We start from the raw sequence: 16751 nt of genomic DNA, 5'->3' as shown, positions 1-16751 counted from the left end.
TATATATCTATATCTATATATTATATTATATATATATATCGTTTAACGATAAATACTGATAAAAACAATAATGGCTAATTTTCCATGAAAAAACGATAATTACTAAAAACAATAACTTAAAAACTTTACCAATTAATAAATTTGGAAACAAATGGAATTTGAAATAAATGTGTTTGATTAAGTTAAAACATAATCTGATTCATTTTATGGCTTAATAGAGAATATCCATGCAGCAAACGTTACACCAGTACATGAATTGGCTCTTTCATAAATTAACAAAACCCACAGGCGTTCTATACAGAACCTGCAGGTTGTCTCTAGAGGCCTTATTTTATTTAGTGCCATTTATTTAGTTTTCACCTTAAGAGTTCACTGTCCAGGTCAATAACCCCCCCATTGACTAATCAGTAAAAATGCTGATCTATCTGGATTTAAGATAAACTCGAATTAATCAGATTTGGCTCGTTTAAACTTCTCTGGTACTTAAGCTTTAATTGACAATTATGGCTTTACTTGGGCTAGTAAGGGTTTTAAATATTTTGGCTTTTTTTTTTTCATCTGATTTGGCTTTTGTGATTCATTGGAATTTGTTTTATATTGTGATGTCTGTCCAAAATTATTTTATTCATTAGTCATTCCTCTATCTCACATTCAGAGCAAGAAGAGTTCACTGTCCTGCACACACACACACACACACACACACACAGACACAGACCTGTTCACATTATACATTAAAAGTTCAGTCTGTCTGCGCTGTCGAAGTCTTTGGGTACAAGTGCGGGGGGCGTGAACTTGGGCATCTCCTTGGAGAAGAGGTTAGTGAGCCTCTGCTTGAAGCAGTCGGAGATCTTTGTCTCCGTGACGATGCATGACCTGGGGCTGGTGGGACAGACGATCTTCTCTTCCTGCTTCTTCCTGCTCTTCTCCCCATGATCCTCTGATTTCAGCAGAGAGTAGAAGTCCTGGGGGCTGGGAGAGTCCTCTTCAGACTCCACATCGAGGTGCTCCAGTCTGTGACCAGACCAGGGTTTCTCAAAGTCCATATTGTCATAGAGAGGGAAATCGGACAGGTGCTCTTCAGTCGTGGGTTTGACCTGGGCATAGTGGTGCAAATCTTCAGGGGGAAGTTGAACAGACCTGCCTTCCTCACTCTCCACATTTTGGAAAGCGCCTAAGAGAGAGTCGTGGTTACATGTCGAGCTTCTCATCTGGTCTGAGTTTATGGGGCTTTGGCTTGGTTCTGCAGAATGCAACTGAATATCCTGTATGGTGGCATAGACTGTGTTGAGAGGCTCAGTAGCAGACATTGTCCCAGACTCCCCTGCTTGGTTCATCTTGGTTCTGTCTTTGAGTAAGGCGTTCCTTGCTGGTTTGTTGATGTTCATAGACTTCCTCTGAGGGAGCTCTGGAGTTTGTTCTTTCATTACTTTGCCCCCCTGATTGAGGGCCAGAGATGCCCTGGGATTGTTGGGTTCCTGGGCGGGGAGGCAGTGCTCTGCTGTGTGTTGGGGAGTAGTTTCATGATCCTGCTCAGAGGCACTCCTCCTCTTGCTCTCCTGCCCAATGCCCTGCTCCATGGCTCTGAAGATCTCCGGCACGTTTTTGGAGAGGAACATGAAATACCCTTCCCCTGACTTGCACCGTCGGCCCGCCTCAAACGTGAATGCTGTCTGGAACAACAACATCAAAACTGTCAGTTTATGCCTCAGCCAATCCATCTATTCCTGAATAGAATAATGTTGTTTCAAGGTGTGTTCTTCCATTTTGTTGCCTCTTAATAAAACCTTCATTCAGGATATGCAAATACTAGATAAACTGTTGCATCCTGGTTACTTTGCTGAGTGCGTTTGAACTGTAGCTCATGTTTAACTCATGCATTGTCTTTGTGCTGTTTGCATATTACAATTTGAAGCATAAAATACAAACAAAAATACAAAATATCATTTAACAGAAGGAAGAGAGCAGACCATTGATAACTGTAATAAGAGATATTAGATGAAAAAATTAAATCATGGCAAACACGCCTTAATAGGAACACAACACTGACCACAAAAAACAAATAAAAATCTGGTCACAAAACATGACAGTTTTTTTTATTTATTTTATTTATTTTTTATGCTTAACATGCATGATCTCAACATATTTAGCAAGCAAGAGAAAACAATGCTCATTAATACTAATACATGCATCATAAGATTTAGTAATTAGAATTTAGGAAAAGTGAAAGAAAAAAACACACATCACTTAACCAACAGAAACCCCGAGCAATAACCACGGCCAGCATGTGGCTGCATGCAGTTACCTTGTCCTGGCCGAAGCGTCTCAGCAGTCGATAGGGCCAGTTGTAGAGGACCTGTTTGCTTCGGGGCTCCAGCAGGGTGATGTCCTCCTTGCCAGCCGCTAGAATGTAATCTCCATACAGATCACACCTGAGTGACGCTTCAGTGACCTGAACAGTCACCTGGAACTCCTGAGCTGTGGACAGGGAAACCACAGACCATTGACGCCGCTGCTGGTATTAAAATGCACATTTAAGCCCATGGCAGTGCACTTTGCAGCACTGAAGCATCTAGGTTTGCATTTGGGAGAGCTTATTTTAATGGCAGAAGTAGTTACTGTTTTACCTGCTTTCCAAGACGAGTACAGCTCGTTTTCCTCCATGGATACCTCTGTACTTGACGATCTTGACAATGGTTTCTGGTAATCATTACTCTGCAAAACAAAAATTTTAAATCACTCGGGAACATTTGGTGTATGATCCCACTGGTCGCTATTGTCCTCCCCTTACCCCTATAACCATACAAGTGAAATTGCACTGGACCTTAAACAACCTGCTTCACCGCTCATTTCTTCAGTCTTTAATCCACTTTTGCACTCCTCTTATTGGCATGTTGTTAAGATGCACACCACAGAGCGCATTAATGGCAAACTCATGATGTGATCACCATTGCAAGGAAACTAATTTGTTGTCTGCAAATGAGTGCGCACAATACCAGAAGTCTCCATGTATTGATTCCAATATTCAAAGGTTACACACACATAGCTTAAACATTAATCGTTAGACACAACACTGCAGCACCTAGTTCTAAACAGAAATCAGTGTTCTGTGAGAAAGCTCAGGTATGGTGATGGTCTGTCATCAGGAGGGGATTCATGCAGCTTTTCTCACTAGCATTAATGAGTGCCTGTCTTGTATATCTTGCCTAACTGTGTGAACTCTGTTGACACTCTATTTTTCTCACAATATCTAATCAATTTCACAGTTACAATGTTGTTTCAGACACAGCACATACATCTCTTCTGCACAAGGTCCAATGTACCCCACTTTATCAGTTCCTCGTTCTTCTGTGTCCTGGGTTGGTTGAGTTTAAAAACATCCTCTCACACTGCAGCTGAGCTTGGGCACAGTGTTCTCATGTGAGCTCTCAATATTTGTTTAACCTTCATAGACCCCAATACAATGCCAAAACATGTTGGTGTCCAGCCACGCGCAGAGCGCTCTGGAGCCAGTCATACCTGGAATGCCAGCTCGCACAGCTTGCCCACCCAGTCCTGCGCGTTCTCGGATGCCAGTGCGTACGTGCGCTGGGTGGTGTTGAGGTAGAAGGCAGCGCAGTCCTTGGGGCAGGTCTCTCCGGGGGCAGGGGTCACGCTGATGCAGTCGGTCAGGCGGATTAGCTTCTTGTCGTTCTTCTTCACCCCCTGCTTGTTGGGTGCAGGGGCGCCCCCGCCTGCCCCATCCCGCACGTCCAACAGCTCAACGCGGCCAATCCCGTAAGAGCTTGCAGGATACAGCATCAGCCAGGTCCTCTTCCAGACTTTCTGCACACACACACACACACAATCACCAGCAATAAAACAGCGTCCAAAGCTTCATTGTATGACTAATATTTACTCTTTTGTGGGTGTAGCTGTGGCAGGTATCCACCAGATTCTTAACAAAAACCATGCATGTATTGTTTCATTATCTCAACAATTCATTCAATACTTCTTTAATACTGAGTGGGTGATTTTCCCATAGTATTATTATTATTATTATTATTATTATTATTATTATTATTATTATTATTTAACCTTTAATAAATTAAGCTAATTTATTATTATTAACCTTTTTCTTCTGATGACAGATGCTTTGATTCTTTGCTTGAATTTTATGCTCATGCAATTTGTAAAATGTATTTATTTCAAAGAGCAATGCAGGAGGTTGAGGCCACTTCCTCATATAAAGTCACTTCCTGTGCTGAAGCTACTAACTGCTGTCGCTAATTAACCCTTTCATGCATGAAATATTGAAAATAGCATAATGAATATATTTTCATTGACATGGCTTTCCATTTTTTTCCCATTGCTTTATATGGGGAAAAAATGACATCCTCATCATGCATTTGCATCTTCAATATGTCCCTATATAAAGACTAGAAGAGAGGCATCTTTTGTCCTTCCCCATATGAGGTCTCCATGCATGAAAGTGATGGAATACACAAAGTTATACCGGCATGGGAAACAGGCAGGATCAAATATTAATGTGTTAAACAACAAGTCATGGCAATAATCAACGTGAATCTGTGTGTCCTAACACTTCGTGCTGGATGCAGACACAGTGGGTCCAGTTTGCAGCTGATCGAATCCTCAGTGGCTCTGTAAACACTTGCTCATTCAGTTTATAAATAGAATAATGGATGATTCAGTGTGCATTGTCAGGGAGTAATGCCATCGACAGGTTCTGGGGACAGTGGAACCTCGAGAGAGAATCTCTGTCTGTCTCCAGAACCTACAGATGGTATTACCCCTGGTTCCACACACCAAACCAGCCAATATTGTTTGTAATATACGGATCAGAGTCTGGTAAAAGCAGCAATGTGAAGTAATGGCTCTTTCAAAGGAAAACAGTCCAAGGAACACTGGGGTATGGATTTTTAAAATGTTTTTTATTAAGTGGCTATCTATGCTGCACGTGACTCTTCTAATGATACTGGGCTCATATTTTTTTGATTGAAAGATAAAGTCCGCTCTAATACTGTCAAGCTGTGTGGTGGGTATGGTTTTTATTGCCCTTGCCTCATTAGTTTTTGACTGGTAGTGCTGCAGTAGACGAATGTTGGATTTGTTGTTTTTTTTGGTGGTTAGACTGAAAGTGGGCTCACCCTGCATGAGTCACATGTTCTGCTGCTGTTTAAACGATAAGCCCAATGATACTATAATTGGGTCTGAACGACAGTATTATCACTTTACGTTCAGGGGTATTGGAAGAATTGTATAACGCACAGTAATATTATCTAGGTCTATCCATCTATTACAAAGGGTTGGTAAAGAGAATGATGCAGAACTGAGCTGATGATGTGTACACAGTGGAAAACGCGCAACACCAGCCAACAGGAAAAAAGGTTTCTTCATGCCAAACACACAGCGCTCAGGCCATTTCCTCTTCAGAGACACACACAGCCCCAGATCCTCTATACAGACCATTTAACCCTTCAACTGCTGCAGAAAACTCATTAAGAAAAAACATGTTGTGTAATGTTTGATTTCATCTTTTGTCCATGTTACCCTGAGACAAACAAAAGTCTTGTCTTTAAAGACTGCAGCTATGGCCAAAGGTTTTGCATCACATACTTTTTTTTTTAATGGACATAATTTGTATATTTTATTTAACATCATGATATTGCAAATGTATACCAGAAACCACAACAGTAGTACAGTATTTAGTGTTTTTAAATGTCACATTGTTTAATTTTAGTCAGTTTTTCATTAAGTATATGGAAAACCACACAGCGGCATGTAATTCATTATGTTAACGTAACATTATTCAGCAGGGTTCATTCGACTTTAGTTCTTATAGGGTGATGCAAAACTTTTGGCCAGAGCAATACACTAAATTCATTGTCTTCTGGATTACTGTTAAAGATGACCAATCTTCTGTGGAGCACCAAGTCTAGCATGCTATCAAGGTTGAAGGTTGAAGATTTCTACTGGGTATTAAGACCAGTATGATTCATTCGGCTGCTGTAAGGCTAAGATATGGACCTTATGTTCTTGATTTCTTATTAACCTGCTCTTGTCAGCAGTTTCTACAGTACAGTTTAAAAGGGGAATATGCACTTTCTATTTATCAATTCACACACACACAAACAAAAGAAACTGGTTTCCTCATCTGTTGGAATTTCGGAGACCCAAAATGAACGCCACCGCAATGGTGGTGATAAATACTACAGTACTTGTTGGTACTCTGTCTCCAAGCTGAATTCTGTGGAACTACTGCATCAGCACTGCCATTAGATATACACCCTCACCACATCATTGAGAAACTAAGCCCTGCGCAAAGGGGTACATTAGACATTACCTTCAAATAATAATGAATACTAAGACACAGCTCACGCAATTCAATATACCCCACTGCTCACACCATACCTTACTTCATTATTTAGATATTTTTGGGATTATAATGTATTTGAAAGTCAGGAAACAGCTCTAAACAAGTACTGTTTTAACAGCATCCCAGAACAGTTTCCTTATTGTTTATTCATTTATTTAGAAATAAATAAGAGGTTACTAGTTTATCAAAAACACTTATTTACCGCCAACACATGTCAAACAAAACATTTGTGCATATAAAACAGACAAAAAAAAAACCTAGCATGGCTATAGCTTAATTTAAAAACGCACCTTGCCAAACTTGATCCCTTGTAAGTAGAGCATCCCCTCCTTGGACGTGTGCTCCATGGTGTGCTGCTGCAGGTCTGGCCAGTGTCAGCATGTGATCTCGCTCTGGGGCACAGCTTCCTCTGATCACCAGCTACTTCCCTGCTTTTATTACACGCAACTCAAAACTGCTCACAAGCTCTCAAACATTTCACGGGCCGTAAAACTCTTAGAAACTCTCGCTTCTCCTTCAGCGTCTCCAAAAAACAATGGAAGAGGAGAAGCTCATAAAGAAACAAGATCAAGCGCACACGTTTCTTCAGTCTGCTGCCGCTGCGCACGACTCTGTCGATGTGGTCTCATTCAGTGCAAAAACACACAGGGGATGCAAGTCTGCAGTCTTTTTTTAACCTTGTGGGTGCCAGAAATATTGCATCTGATTGCAAGGTGATCTGTATTTATTACAATTAATTTATTCATTCATTGGTCATTTAGCAGATGCTTTTATCCAAAGCGACTTACAGAGACTAGGGGGTGAACCATGCATCACAACTGCAGCTGCGGTCACTTGCATATGCAAATTGAAAGGAAAAAAAATACTTGATTAATCAACAAGCTCATTGAAATCATGGGTCTGCTGTGCAGAGCACAGAGAAGCAATACTGCTCAATAAATAGATTTCAGAGCAGTCATTACAAGGAGGTCATCACAGCCATACCAATCCACATTTAATAGGGACATGATTGACTGAAGATGGCAAGCTGAGATTATCAAGATGACTCATTTGCAATTACTGCAGTACACAAAGAACTAGTAATATAATACAAGTACAGGAAAGGATGCAGGACTATGAAGAAAATCTGAAGTGATGGCAGGGGAACTGAAAACTCCTCACATACATAACTGGGTCAGACAGCACAGCAGTAACACTGCTGTTTATCCTAGTAAAAACAAAACCGCTTTGAAACAGGGCAAGATCTACATCTCACTTCCTTGTACAGTTACAATGCTAAAACATTACATATATAAGCAAATGGGGTATATCTGTAACATTTAGATAACACAATGCTGCCTGCCATTTATAACTATTTCTAGTCTGACAGTGGCACAAACATTAGCTTGTTCTGTAGAAAAAAAAAAATTGCCATGTAATGGGCATTCTTGGAGAATGTCTATATTGTGAGACAGTGTGCCTTCCAAACACTTCTCCTTTTGTTTAAATTCCACTGTTTCTTCTCAGGAACCACTTCATTCACATCCATGAAAGATGAGATGCAGTGGTACAGAAGGTGCACAGAAAGGATTTGACTGGTCTCACTCAGCTTAGAGAGTCAAGCGGTCACTATCACACTGACCAGTCAGACCACACTGCTGTCCCAATCAAGCTTTCTCAAAAGAAGTTAGGGAACAAATGGCTTGTTTTACTACCCAAGGGTCTAAACACATGGCGATGCTGCTCTGGTCCCAGGTATGGTAACCCCTAACCTAACTTGAGGAAACTACAGATTGTACATACAAGTGACTCCTATTCGACAGGATTAAGAATCAAGAAGAATGCAGATCCAGATATTAACTTGAAAGTTGTTTATTAAAGATGCCTTTATTATTTTTTTGTGAAAACCACAAAGAGATTTCTCAACAAAAAATTGTACAACTTTAACAAAAAGCAACTCACAAATACTGTATACAGTATACATTTCTGTTGAATAATCTTACAAAAGAAGGTATATCAATTTGTTTTCTCATATTGAAAACAAACGGACAATCATAATTCACCTGCCCATCAGGTGAAAGAATATTTACAAACCATGTTGCCTAAATGATGTAGCAAACAGAAAGGCATAAAATGGGTTTTAAAATGCCTTTGCTCAAACCCCAGTCCAGCCGGCAATGACAAACAGAATGTTTCTTCATCTCTGTTACAATGTGAGACACTGGAGTTCCCCTGCACGGGGAGGTGGAATAAGACACGCCCTCCACACTACAGTAGATGCTGCTGTGTGAGGCAGTAACAGTGTGGGGCACAGCTGAGCAGAGTGTACAGATCAGAAATCCAGAGGTCCACTCTGCTGGAAGCCCAACAGTCATTCTGTCCTTTAATTTGAAATGTTAAAAATCCAGCTCAGTTCTGTCCAGTCCACGTGGCAATAGGCAGGACTAGAAGTCCATGGAGCTGTGCGCTAGGTAGTCCTTGCGTCCTATGTTGCTGACCTGTTTGGTCTGCATGGCTTCCAGTTTGGGACAGTCTGTGATACGATGACCCAAACCTCCGCAGAAGGTACAGCCTCTCTCCCCTGGAAATAAAAAAAAAACCAAAAAATATTTATTTCAAATTACTCATTTAGCAGATGCTTTTATCCAAACGACTTACAGAGACCAAGGGGTGAACTATGCATCAACAGCTGCTGCTGCAGTGTCACTTACAATAGGACCTCAGTTTTATGATTCATCCGAAGGATGAGGAATAGGAAGTGAGTCAGTGGTGAGCCGGGACTGGGAACCTTCTGGTATCAAGCCCATGTCTTTAACCACTGAACCACCATGTTAGGAAGCAACACATACATTCAACTACCTCAAATTTCACTTCCTCTCTTTATTGGCAATGTGCTGACAGTTTCATAGTGCTCTGTGTATTCAGTTAGCTATGTTGTGTTTCCTCTGCAGAAGAGACTTGACACTTGAGAAAGGAAGGGTGGCAGTGTGCACACTTCAAACCCCTCCCCAGTATAGATCAATAAGCAGCTCAGAGCCCTTACCCCCAATATCCAGCATGGTCTCGTCTTCACTCTGTAGCACCTGCAACACAGGGGGGACCTTCTGCTTCGCCTCAATCAGCAGAGCCTTCAGGTCCATTAGCACAGACTCGTCTAGGAACAACACATACATACAGGAGATTTGCAAACAGCATGTCAATCAGCTTGAAGTCAAGGCTTAAAAAGCTAAAATAAAGTGGACAACTATCTCTTAGAAAAGACGGCCAGATGTTAGGGGCCTAGAATACCACTCTCTAATAAAGAAAAAACGGAAAAGTTATTCCAATATAAATCATACAGGCAGAAGTTTGATTAATTTATAGCAAGCAAAGCAGAGTTACTATGGTCCAGTCTGTCTCTCTGGTATCCTCTACAATAGACTATTTACAAGAGATACAGAGAAACTGGGCTCTTACCGCAGGCTTTGTTGATGAAAGTCGTGGCAATCCCAGTCTTTCCAGATCGACCCGTTCGCCCAATTCTGTGGACTGCAGAGAAAACTATTGTTAAAAAACAGCATTATCACGACAGCCTTCAACTGAAACTGAAAACAAACATGTGCTAGTAATACAATATATACTACAGGTTCTAAACTGGACACCACTGCGATTAACCCATCAGTGATGCAACTAAGTCTCCTCCAATAAGAGCCATGGCGATCAGTGACTGATTAACTGCTGTACCTCTAGCAGCAACGTTATGGTTTATCTGCGCCAGCGCTGCCTGGGCACGCTTGTACCGTAATTCTCGATCTCCTCTGGCATGTCATAGTTCACCACGTGCTGGATAGCTGGGAAATCCAAGCCTTTGGACGCAACGTCAGTGGCCACCAGCACATCCTTCTTTCCTTCCTTAAAGGCTTCGATGGCCTTGGTTCTCTCCTCCTGATCTGAAAGCACACAAGAGAAGCTCCAGCATGTGCTTATATAAATGTACTAAGATCTAAAAATTTAGATGGAAGGATCGAGAGAGAGATAACGAGAGAGGCAGCTTCAAGGGGCGTTAGAAAAACAGGGGCTACAGAATTCACCTAAAACTGACAAAGCAGATCTAAATATTGACTTTGCATACCAAGGCTGAAAATCGCCAGTAGATTAGCCATCATTTTTCATGTTTGTAAGACGGCTGAAAATACAAAAATCAGACCAAAGACCTACAAGCATCATACAGTATTTACATGTAAAAGTGTATCGAGATTCCGAGACTGTCAATACAGTACATCTGAAGCAAGCTACAGATCAGTCAGTTCTGTAGATCTATGAAACTGTGAAGTGTGCCCACCTCTCCACTATATCCCCACTTAGAGATTATAAATAAATAAGCACTACCTTTTCCAGCAGTGATGGACAGGCTCCACTTACCTTTTCCTCCATGAATGGCCACAGCCTCCACCCCCTTAAGCAGGAGATACTCATGAATGGCATCTACATCTGCCTTCTTCTCTGCAAACATCAGCACCTGTGAACAAAGGAAAAATGCTTAGGACCGGGCAATGGAATCGGTAGTAGCAGCAGCCCTGCTCGTATCCAAACCAACTCCCTCCTGCAACAAAACTGATGCTCTGAATAAACAGGGGGGCGACCCCCGCTCGAGGGGGGGGGGGGGGGGGGGTCAGTGATGTCTAAAGTTTTCTTGAATTCTTTTCATTTTAATCATCTTCTTGTGTGATTTTCTTTTAAACATTGTATGTCCACGTTCCAACAAGATGACATGAAAAAGCGGCAGCAACACAAAGTTTCAAAACATTATAATAAGACTCAAAACAAACCTAACTGAACCACGTACCGGAGGTGGAGTCTTCTGCAAACACTCCAGAAGATAAACCATCTTTGCTTCTTCTTTCACATATTCCACTTCCTAAAACAAGAAAGACGGAACACAGTTATGAACGGGTTCCAGGTTACAAGGCTACGAACAGAGCCCCCTGTATCAGTGCTGCTCGAAGCCCTACCTGTATCACATCCAAGCTGGCTGCTCCCGCGCGGCCCACGTTGATCGTGATGGGCTTCACCAGGGCACTTTTAGCAAAGTTCTGGATCTTCTTTGGCATAGTGGCACTGAAGAGCAGAGTCTGCCTCTGGCCCTGGGGGGGGGGGGGTGATCAAACAAGATAGTATTGTACAATCAGGGAAACTGAGGCCTTACATTCAGAGCTTTAAAACTCAGTAATGTATACAGACCTCCAAACTCAAGGTGCAGTACAGTACGTCAGAGCTACAAAACCAAGAAACAACTGAGGGATTGTTTGTGTTTTAATGTTTAAACTACAACAGGATCTTCGCAGCTAAGAGTTTACAGGAATGAAGCAGTGTTGCTGTTCATCCCTGCCCAGCACCCTCAACTCTACACAGAGCTAGAAAGAGGTTGTGGATCAGAACAGCGACATCGTGATCTTCTCTGGACCAGAAGGCAACCGATCCAAAAGATGGAATTTATTTACAGCAGCAGAGAAATGATCACGCGTGCACAGTATCAAAATGATCTTCACTTCCTCAAACAAGCAGAACACAGCCTCTTCTAAAACAAGTTCCTCAAACCCCCTATCAGCTTTTAATCCTTGTACAGTTTCATTATTGTGGGTGTCAGACATATTACTGCCATTCTTGGAAACAACTGAGGGTTAAGTGCTACACAAGGAACTATTCAAACAGTGCACACCAGTAACGAGTTCCAGAAAAAAATAACTCAAAACAGACAGGAAAAATAACTTATTTCCATGAGACAGTAAAACTATTTAATAATATATCAGAGATGGAAATAATACTGGAAGTAAGATGGAAATTAATCCACTTCTGGTTTTATTAAGAGTTTCAGAAGACACATCTGTTAGTACATATTCTGTGGCTAACTAAGCTTGTAGTAAAACTGCTATGCAACTTATTTCCTTCTTTGTATATGTAGTGTTATAAACAACATTGTGAAGTTGCCCTATTGCCAGCCTGCCCTCTGCCTGCACTCCGCCACCTTTCATGAGAGCTGAGTTACCTTGAAGTAGGAGAAGATGGTCCTGATATCCTCCTCGAAGCCCATGTCAATCATCCTGTCTGCCTCGTCCAGTGCCAGGTAGCGGCAGATATCCAGCCCCACCATCTTCTTCTGCAACAGGTCCATCAGCCGCCCAGGTGTGGCCACCATCATGTGAACCCCTCTGACGAGGGAAAAGGACACCCCTCTCAATCCCTCAACACTGCCTTTAACAATTTCATCCACACTTCAAAAGATTACTCCGCCGAAGGCACAAGCCAAGTCTCCTTGAGATTCTTTTAGGTCTTGTTCATGACAAGAACTGAAGTTACTGCTAATGTAGGAAAACAGCATGGGTGAAGCGTATTACAATAAGAAGTGGGGCTTCAACAAGAGCAAGGTATCTCCCACTCAGGTAACAAGGACTCACATCGCTGGAGACCGATGCACACTTACTGGCTGACCACTTCCATCTGCTCCTTCACGGACATGCCCCCAATGCAGAGGGCGCAGCGCAGTTCAGGGGCCCCCTCCTCCTGCAGGAGCCGGGAATAGTACTCGATGATGCCATGGGTCTGCCGGGCCAGCTCTCTCTGCCAGGGGAGAACAGAGGAATGATCCCAGGAAAACCAGGAAAGGCTGGGACTCCAATAGGCATATTCCCATTTGCCAATATAGTTCATGCAGCTGTTTTGGGTCACGCAATTAGTTTATGTTAATGCTGAAGTTGTATTACAACAGAAAGGGTGCTTCACAGAATGTCAGAACAATATCTTTAAGGGCTGATTCAGGAAAGAAAGCATACTACACGTAATGGCATGCTGGTGCTGGGTTTGGGTTCAGTTCCTCGCAACGCTCTCTTTCTTCCAGCAGACAGGGGCGTAGCAGAACTTACCGAGGGGCAAATGATGAGTCCATACGGTCCCTCTCTCTTGGAGAACGGAAGCCTCTTCTCCTGCTCGAAGGAGAACATGATGAGCGGCAGCGTGAACACCAGAGTCTTTCCAGAGCCGGTAAAGGCGATTCCAATCATATCTCTGCCTGACAAACTAGCACAGCACACAGACACAGGGTCAACCCACATCTACTGCTGAACATTGAAGAAGCCGCAGCAGGAGCCAAGTAAATAATACAAATAAAAGGATACACTTGCACTCACTATGCCACCTAGTGACTAGTTCTCTTGTATTGAAGAAAAACTGGAAAAAGTTCTATTTAATGTACTGAAGAGTTTAAGATATGCCAGTAAAACACCACAACTTACACTGTAGGGATTCCCTGGATCTGAATTGGTGTTGGATGAATAATCCCTTTCTTTTTTAAGCCTCTTAAAATTGCTGCCAAAAGACAAAGTGAAAATGAACTGTGAGACAGATTACAAGTAGCCACAACCCCACCTCACCCTTGGTCTATACTACCACCAGGATCTTCATTCACTTTAATTTGAGGCATTTTACCATAACATAGCTCATGAAGTTCTGGTACGGGATGCCCCCCAAGCGGACGGGCACGGCTGTACCTGCAGGCAGCTTCATCTCTCTGAAGCTCTTGATAGGTGGTGGGATGCCATCCCCATCGACCAGGATGTGGTACTTCTTCCTTACGCGTTCGTTACGAGCTGGCGGCATGCTCAGGATAAACCGAGGAGCCTTCCAGCTGCAGGAATAAGGTGGCAACAGAACATTGTGACATCACTAAACTTCAGATAGCCCATTACGCATGTTGCAGCAACATTAAGGACTCTTTGGAATAGCCCAAATGCTCCTATAATTTAAGAGGGCCTACACAGTAGAACACTAACCTTGTTTTTATTGGATCTTCATAAGTAATGCCTTTAGCCATCTCTTTCACAGACATTAAAGCTAAAAAAAATAAAAAAACATATACATCAGTATCAGTGATCTTGAGGGTAAAATCATTCCTCCCTTTTTCTCACACCTTACCCTTTTAGTGGCACCCCTTCTATTATCACAGGATGAATATTTAGAATCTGTGATTGTGACTCGTCTATAACCAAGCACTCACACTGACCAGATCACACCTGACCTGCAGGACACCAACGTCTGAAAACTTGACAGCTGTTGTAAAACATAGCTGACATGTGACTGATATTAGTTATAATGAATTGATCTCAGGAGCCCAGTTGAGGCACTCACCTCTTCCCTCGGCAACACTCTCCAGAATCTTCTCCTCCTCCTTCAGCTGCTTCTCTTTAGCAGATTCCTTACGAGCTTAAAGATTAAGAAGAACAGATTAGCAGTGGGCTGTTTGTTTACTAATCTAACCAGGAAGAAATCTGGCACATGCATTGTCAAATTCTAGGCATCTTTGGTCACATCTGATCTAAAGATGGCTTTAAGATGAGCTGTTTAACTGAACATAAATTGTTTCTTTAAACGGTGACCCTAGTCCTGTGAAAACACAGGGGTTGTATTAGAGCAATGAAGCTTTCTCCGTCATGCTGAGTAAGCCCAGAGTAAACAGCAGGTCCTTGCTGGCCCATACCTTCTGCCTTCTCTTTCAGGTGCTGGTGCTGATCCAGCAGGCTGACGTTGGAGCGAGGTCCCAAGCCCTCCTCATCGTCCCTGTGCTCACTGCCACTGTCTCTCATCTCCTCGTCCGTCAAGCCCTTTCCTCGCAGACGCAGCAGCTTCTGCAACTGAACACACGCACAAACACACAGCCACGGGCAGCGTTACTCACAGCCATCAAAACCAGCGCAATCTTTAACAAGGAATGCCCACAGGGGGGGGAAGTAGCAACTTATACTTCCCTATCACAGTTCACATTCTGCAATTTAACACCAACACACAATTTAGCAATGCCTACAATGAAAACATGAGACCCAGTGTGTTTCCATATCAATTAAAACACAATACCCAATGTGTTCTCCATTTGGATATTTTAGTTGTTTTTAAATGTGGGCTACATTTCTCGACACAAGTGAAAAAGACTACTATGTGCCCCTGGGAGGACAGAGAGTGCTTGACCAGGAAGCATGCTCTGTATGAAACAGACAATGCAGCTGTACCAGAGGCCACACAGAGGTGTTCAGACATCAGTTTACCATTTGCTGTTTTCTCAGCTTCACAGGGACATAAGGGACATAATCTTTATCCTCCTCCTCGGACTCCACCGATCCCTGCTCCTCCTCATCCTCAATGTGGGCCCTCTGTAAAAACAAAACACACAGAAACAAACTTTACGATTAGCTAGTTCAGTGCCAACTACACAAACCGTACGATTAGCTAGTTCAGTGCCAACTACACAAACTGTACGATTAGCTAGTTCAGTGCCAACTACACAAACTGTACGATTAGCTAGTTCAGTGCCAACTCAAGCACATGAAGCACGGGTGGAAATAAGATTCCAGGTGCATGCCAGTTGTGGAATATGTAAAAATTATAATATTCTCCGCTGCTCGATAAATGGTTACCCTGTACATTTGATTAATCTGTAACTGTAATCGGTAACTTTGAAAGACTCACTCTGCAGGAAACTCGATTTGAAGTTACAACAATGTACTCAATACCACATAAACAACACCGCGCAGCAAACTCGCCTTCCTCTCTCTGCTCTCCGCCTCCATGTCTGATTCAGATCGACCGAACAGGACTCCGGGTACACAACGCAAACAGAAACGTCTTCTCTGTGCTCAGCCTGTGTGTATACAATGTTATTTACTTTCCTTGCACAGCAGAAAGTGCGTTGTGCGCGTCAGTCTCACGTTGCTGTGGGAATGCGCTGCTTGTACTACGGTGGCCGGAGAGGTCCTAAAAGCTCAAGAACGTTATACTGAATAGAACAAAAACGCGAGATTCTCCGCAGTTCCTGCAGCAGCGGCGGAGATCAAGCCAGGCCATACGCGTGCAGTGGTAGAGCTACTGTATCACTAATACTCAATACTCTAGGTATAGTACTGAGATGTATTTGTGTGTTCTGGGTACGGCTGTTACATGTTATGTGCGATTGATTCATTTTAGCACGAAAATATATTTTTGGATTGAATGGATGATACTGATGTGTTTCATTGGTTGAGTGTTTTGAAAAGGTACAGTTACCAGCTGTTATATAAAACCCCAGTGCAATATGAAGTGTGCATCTCAAGGGGTGTTTCACTGAGATGTGGTGTTGAAAGTGCAACTGGGTGCTCTCCTAAACCAAATGACTGTTCATTTATTTCTCAGACGGAGGTGGGGGAGGGTTGTTTTGAAATGCAGGTGAAGTGAATTATTGAGTACCTTTACTCACTTTTACAGTATGCAATAGTCTCAACCTGATTCTCAACTTCGTTTTGAAATAAATATGCAGTTCGAGGGATTTACTTAAAGCATTGAAAAAAAAAAATAGCGAGCCATTCCCTCTGCACCCAGGCTGAATCGATGATTAGGGTTC

The 16751-nt window shown here is 42.5% G+C and overlaps 2 protein-coding genes across 3 annotated transcripts; both read right to left on the bottom strand.

The window, feature by feature from the left end:
* Window positions 1-201: 201 nt before the first annotated feature.
* On the bottom strand, window positions 202-6767 carry LOC121296969 (docking protein 3-like). The gene is made up of 5 exons (XM_041222945.1): window positions 6664-6767; window positions 3517-3822; window positions 2625-2712; window positions 2303-2475; window positions 202-1670 (listed from the first exon to the last, which is right to left on the bottom strand). Exons 1-5 carry the CDS (start codon window positions 6718-6720, stop codon window positions 732-734), a joined length of 1563 nt encoding a protein of 520 aa, XP_041078879.1. The 5' UTR covers window positions 6721-6767; the 3' UTR covers window positions 202-731.
* A 1471-nt stretch (window positions 6768-8238) lies between these two features.
* On the bottom strand, window positions 8239-16100 carry ddx41 (DEAD (Asp-Glu-Ala-Asp) box polypeptide 41). Of its 2 annotated transcripts, none has more exons than XM_041224087.1 (17): window positions 15919-16100; window positions 15424-15528; window positions 14862-15015; window positions 14513-14587; window positions 14158-14218; window positions 13876-14012; window positions 13621-13693; window positions 13252-13405; window positions 12813-12949; window positions 12378-12540; window positions 11344-11475; window positions 11178-11249; window positions 10754-10850; window positions 10132-10281; window positions 9809-9880; window positions 9396-9506; window positions 8239-8933 (listed from the first exon to the last, which is right to left on the bottom strand). In XM_041224087.1, exons 1-17 carry the CDS (start codon window positions 15943-15945, stop codon window positions 8797-8799), a joined length of 1857 nt encoding a protein of 618 aa, XP_041080021.1. In that variant the 5' UTR covers window positions 15946-16100; the 3' UTR covers window positions 8239-8796. The 2 variants fall into 2 exon arrangements, with proteins under 2 accessions (XP_041080021.1, XP_041080022.1); XM_041224088.1 differs by having other exon boundaries at window positions 15845-15928.
* Window positions 16101-16751: the final 651 nt, after the last annotated feature.

Source organism: Polyodon spathula, chromosome 22 (genome assembly GCF_017654505.1).
Source record: "Polyodon spathula isolate WHYD16114869_AA chromosome 22, ASM1765450v1, whole genome shotgun sequence".
NCBI classification, from domain to species: domain Eukaryota; kingdom Metazoa; phylum Chordata; class Actinopteri; order Acipenseriformes; family Polyodontidae; genus Polyodon; species Polyodon spathula.
The sequence above is the reverse complement of the archived record's forward strand: the minus strand, read 5'-3'. Positions and strand labels throughout refer to the sequence as shown.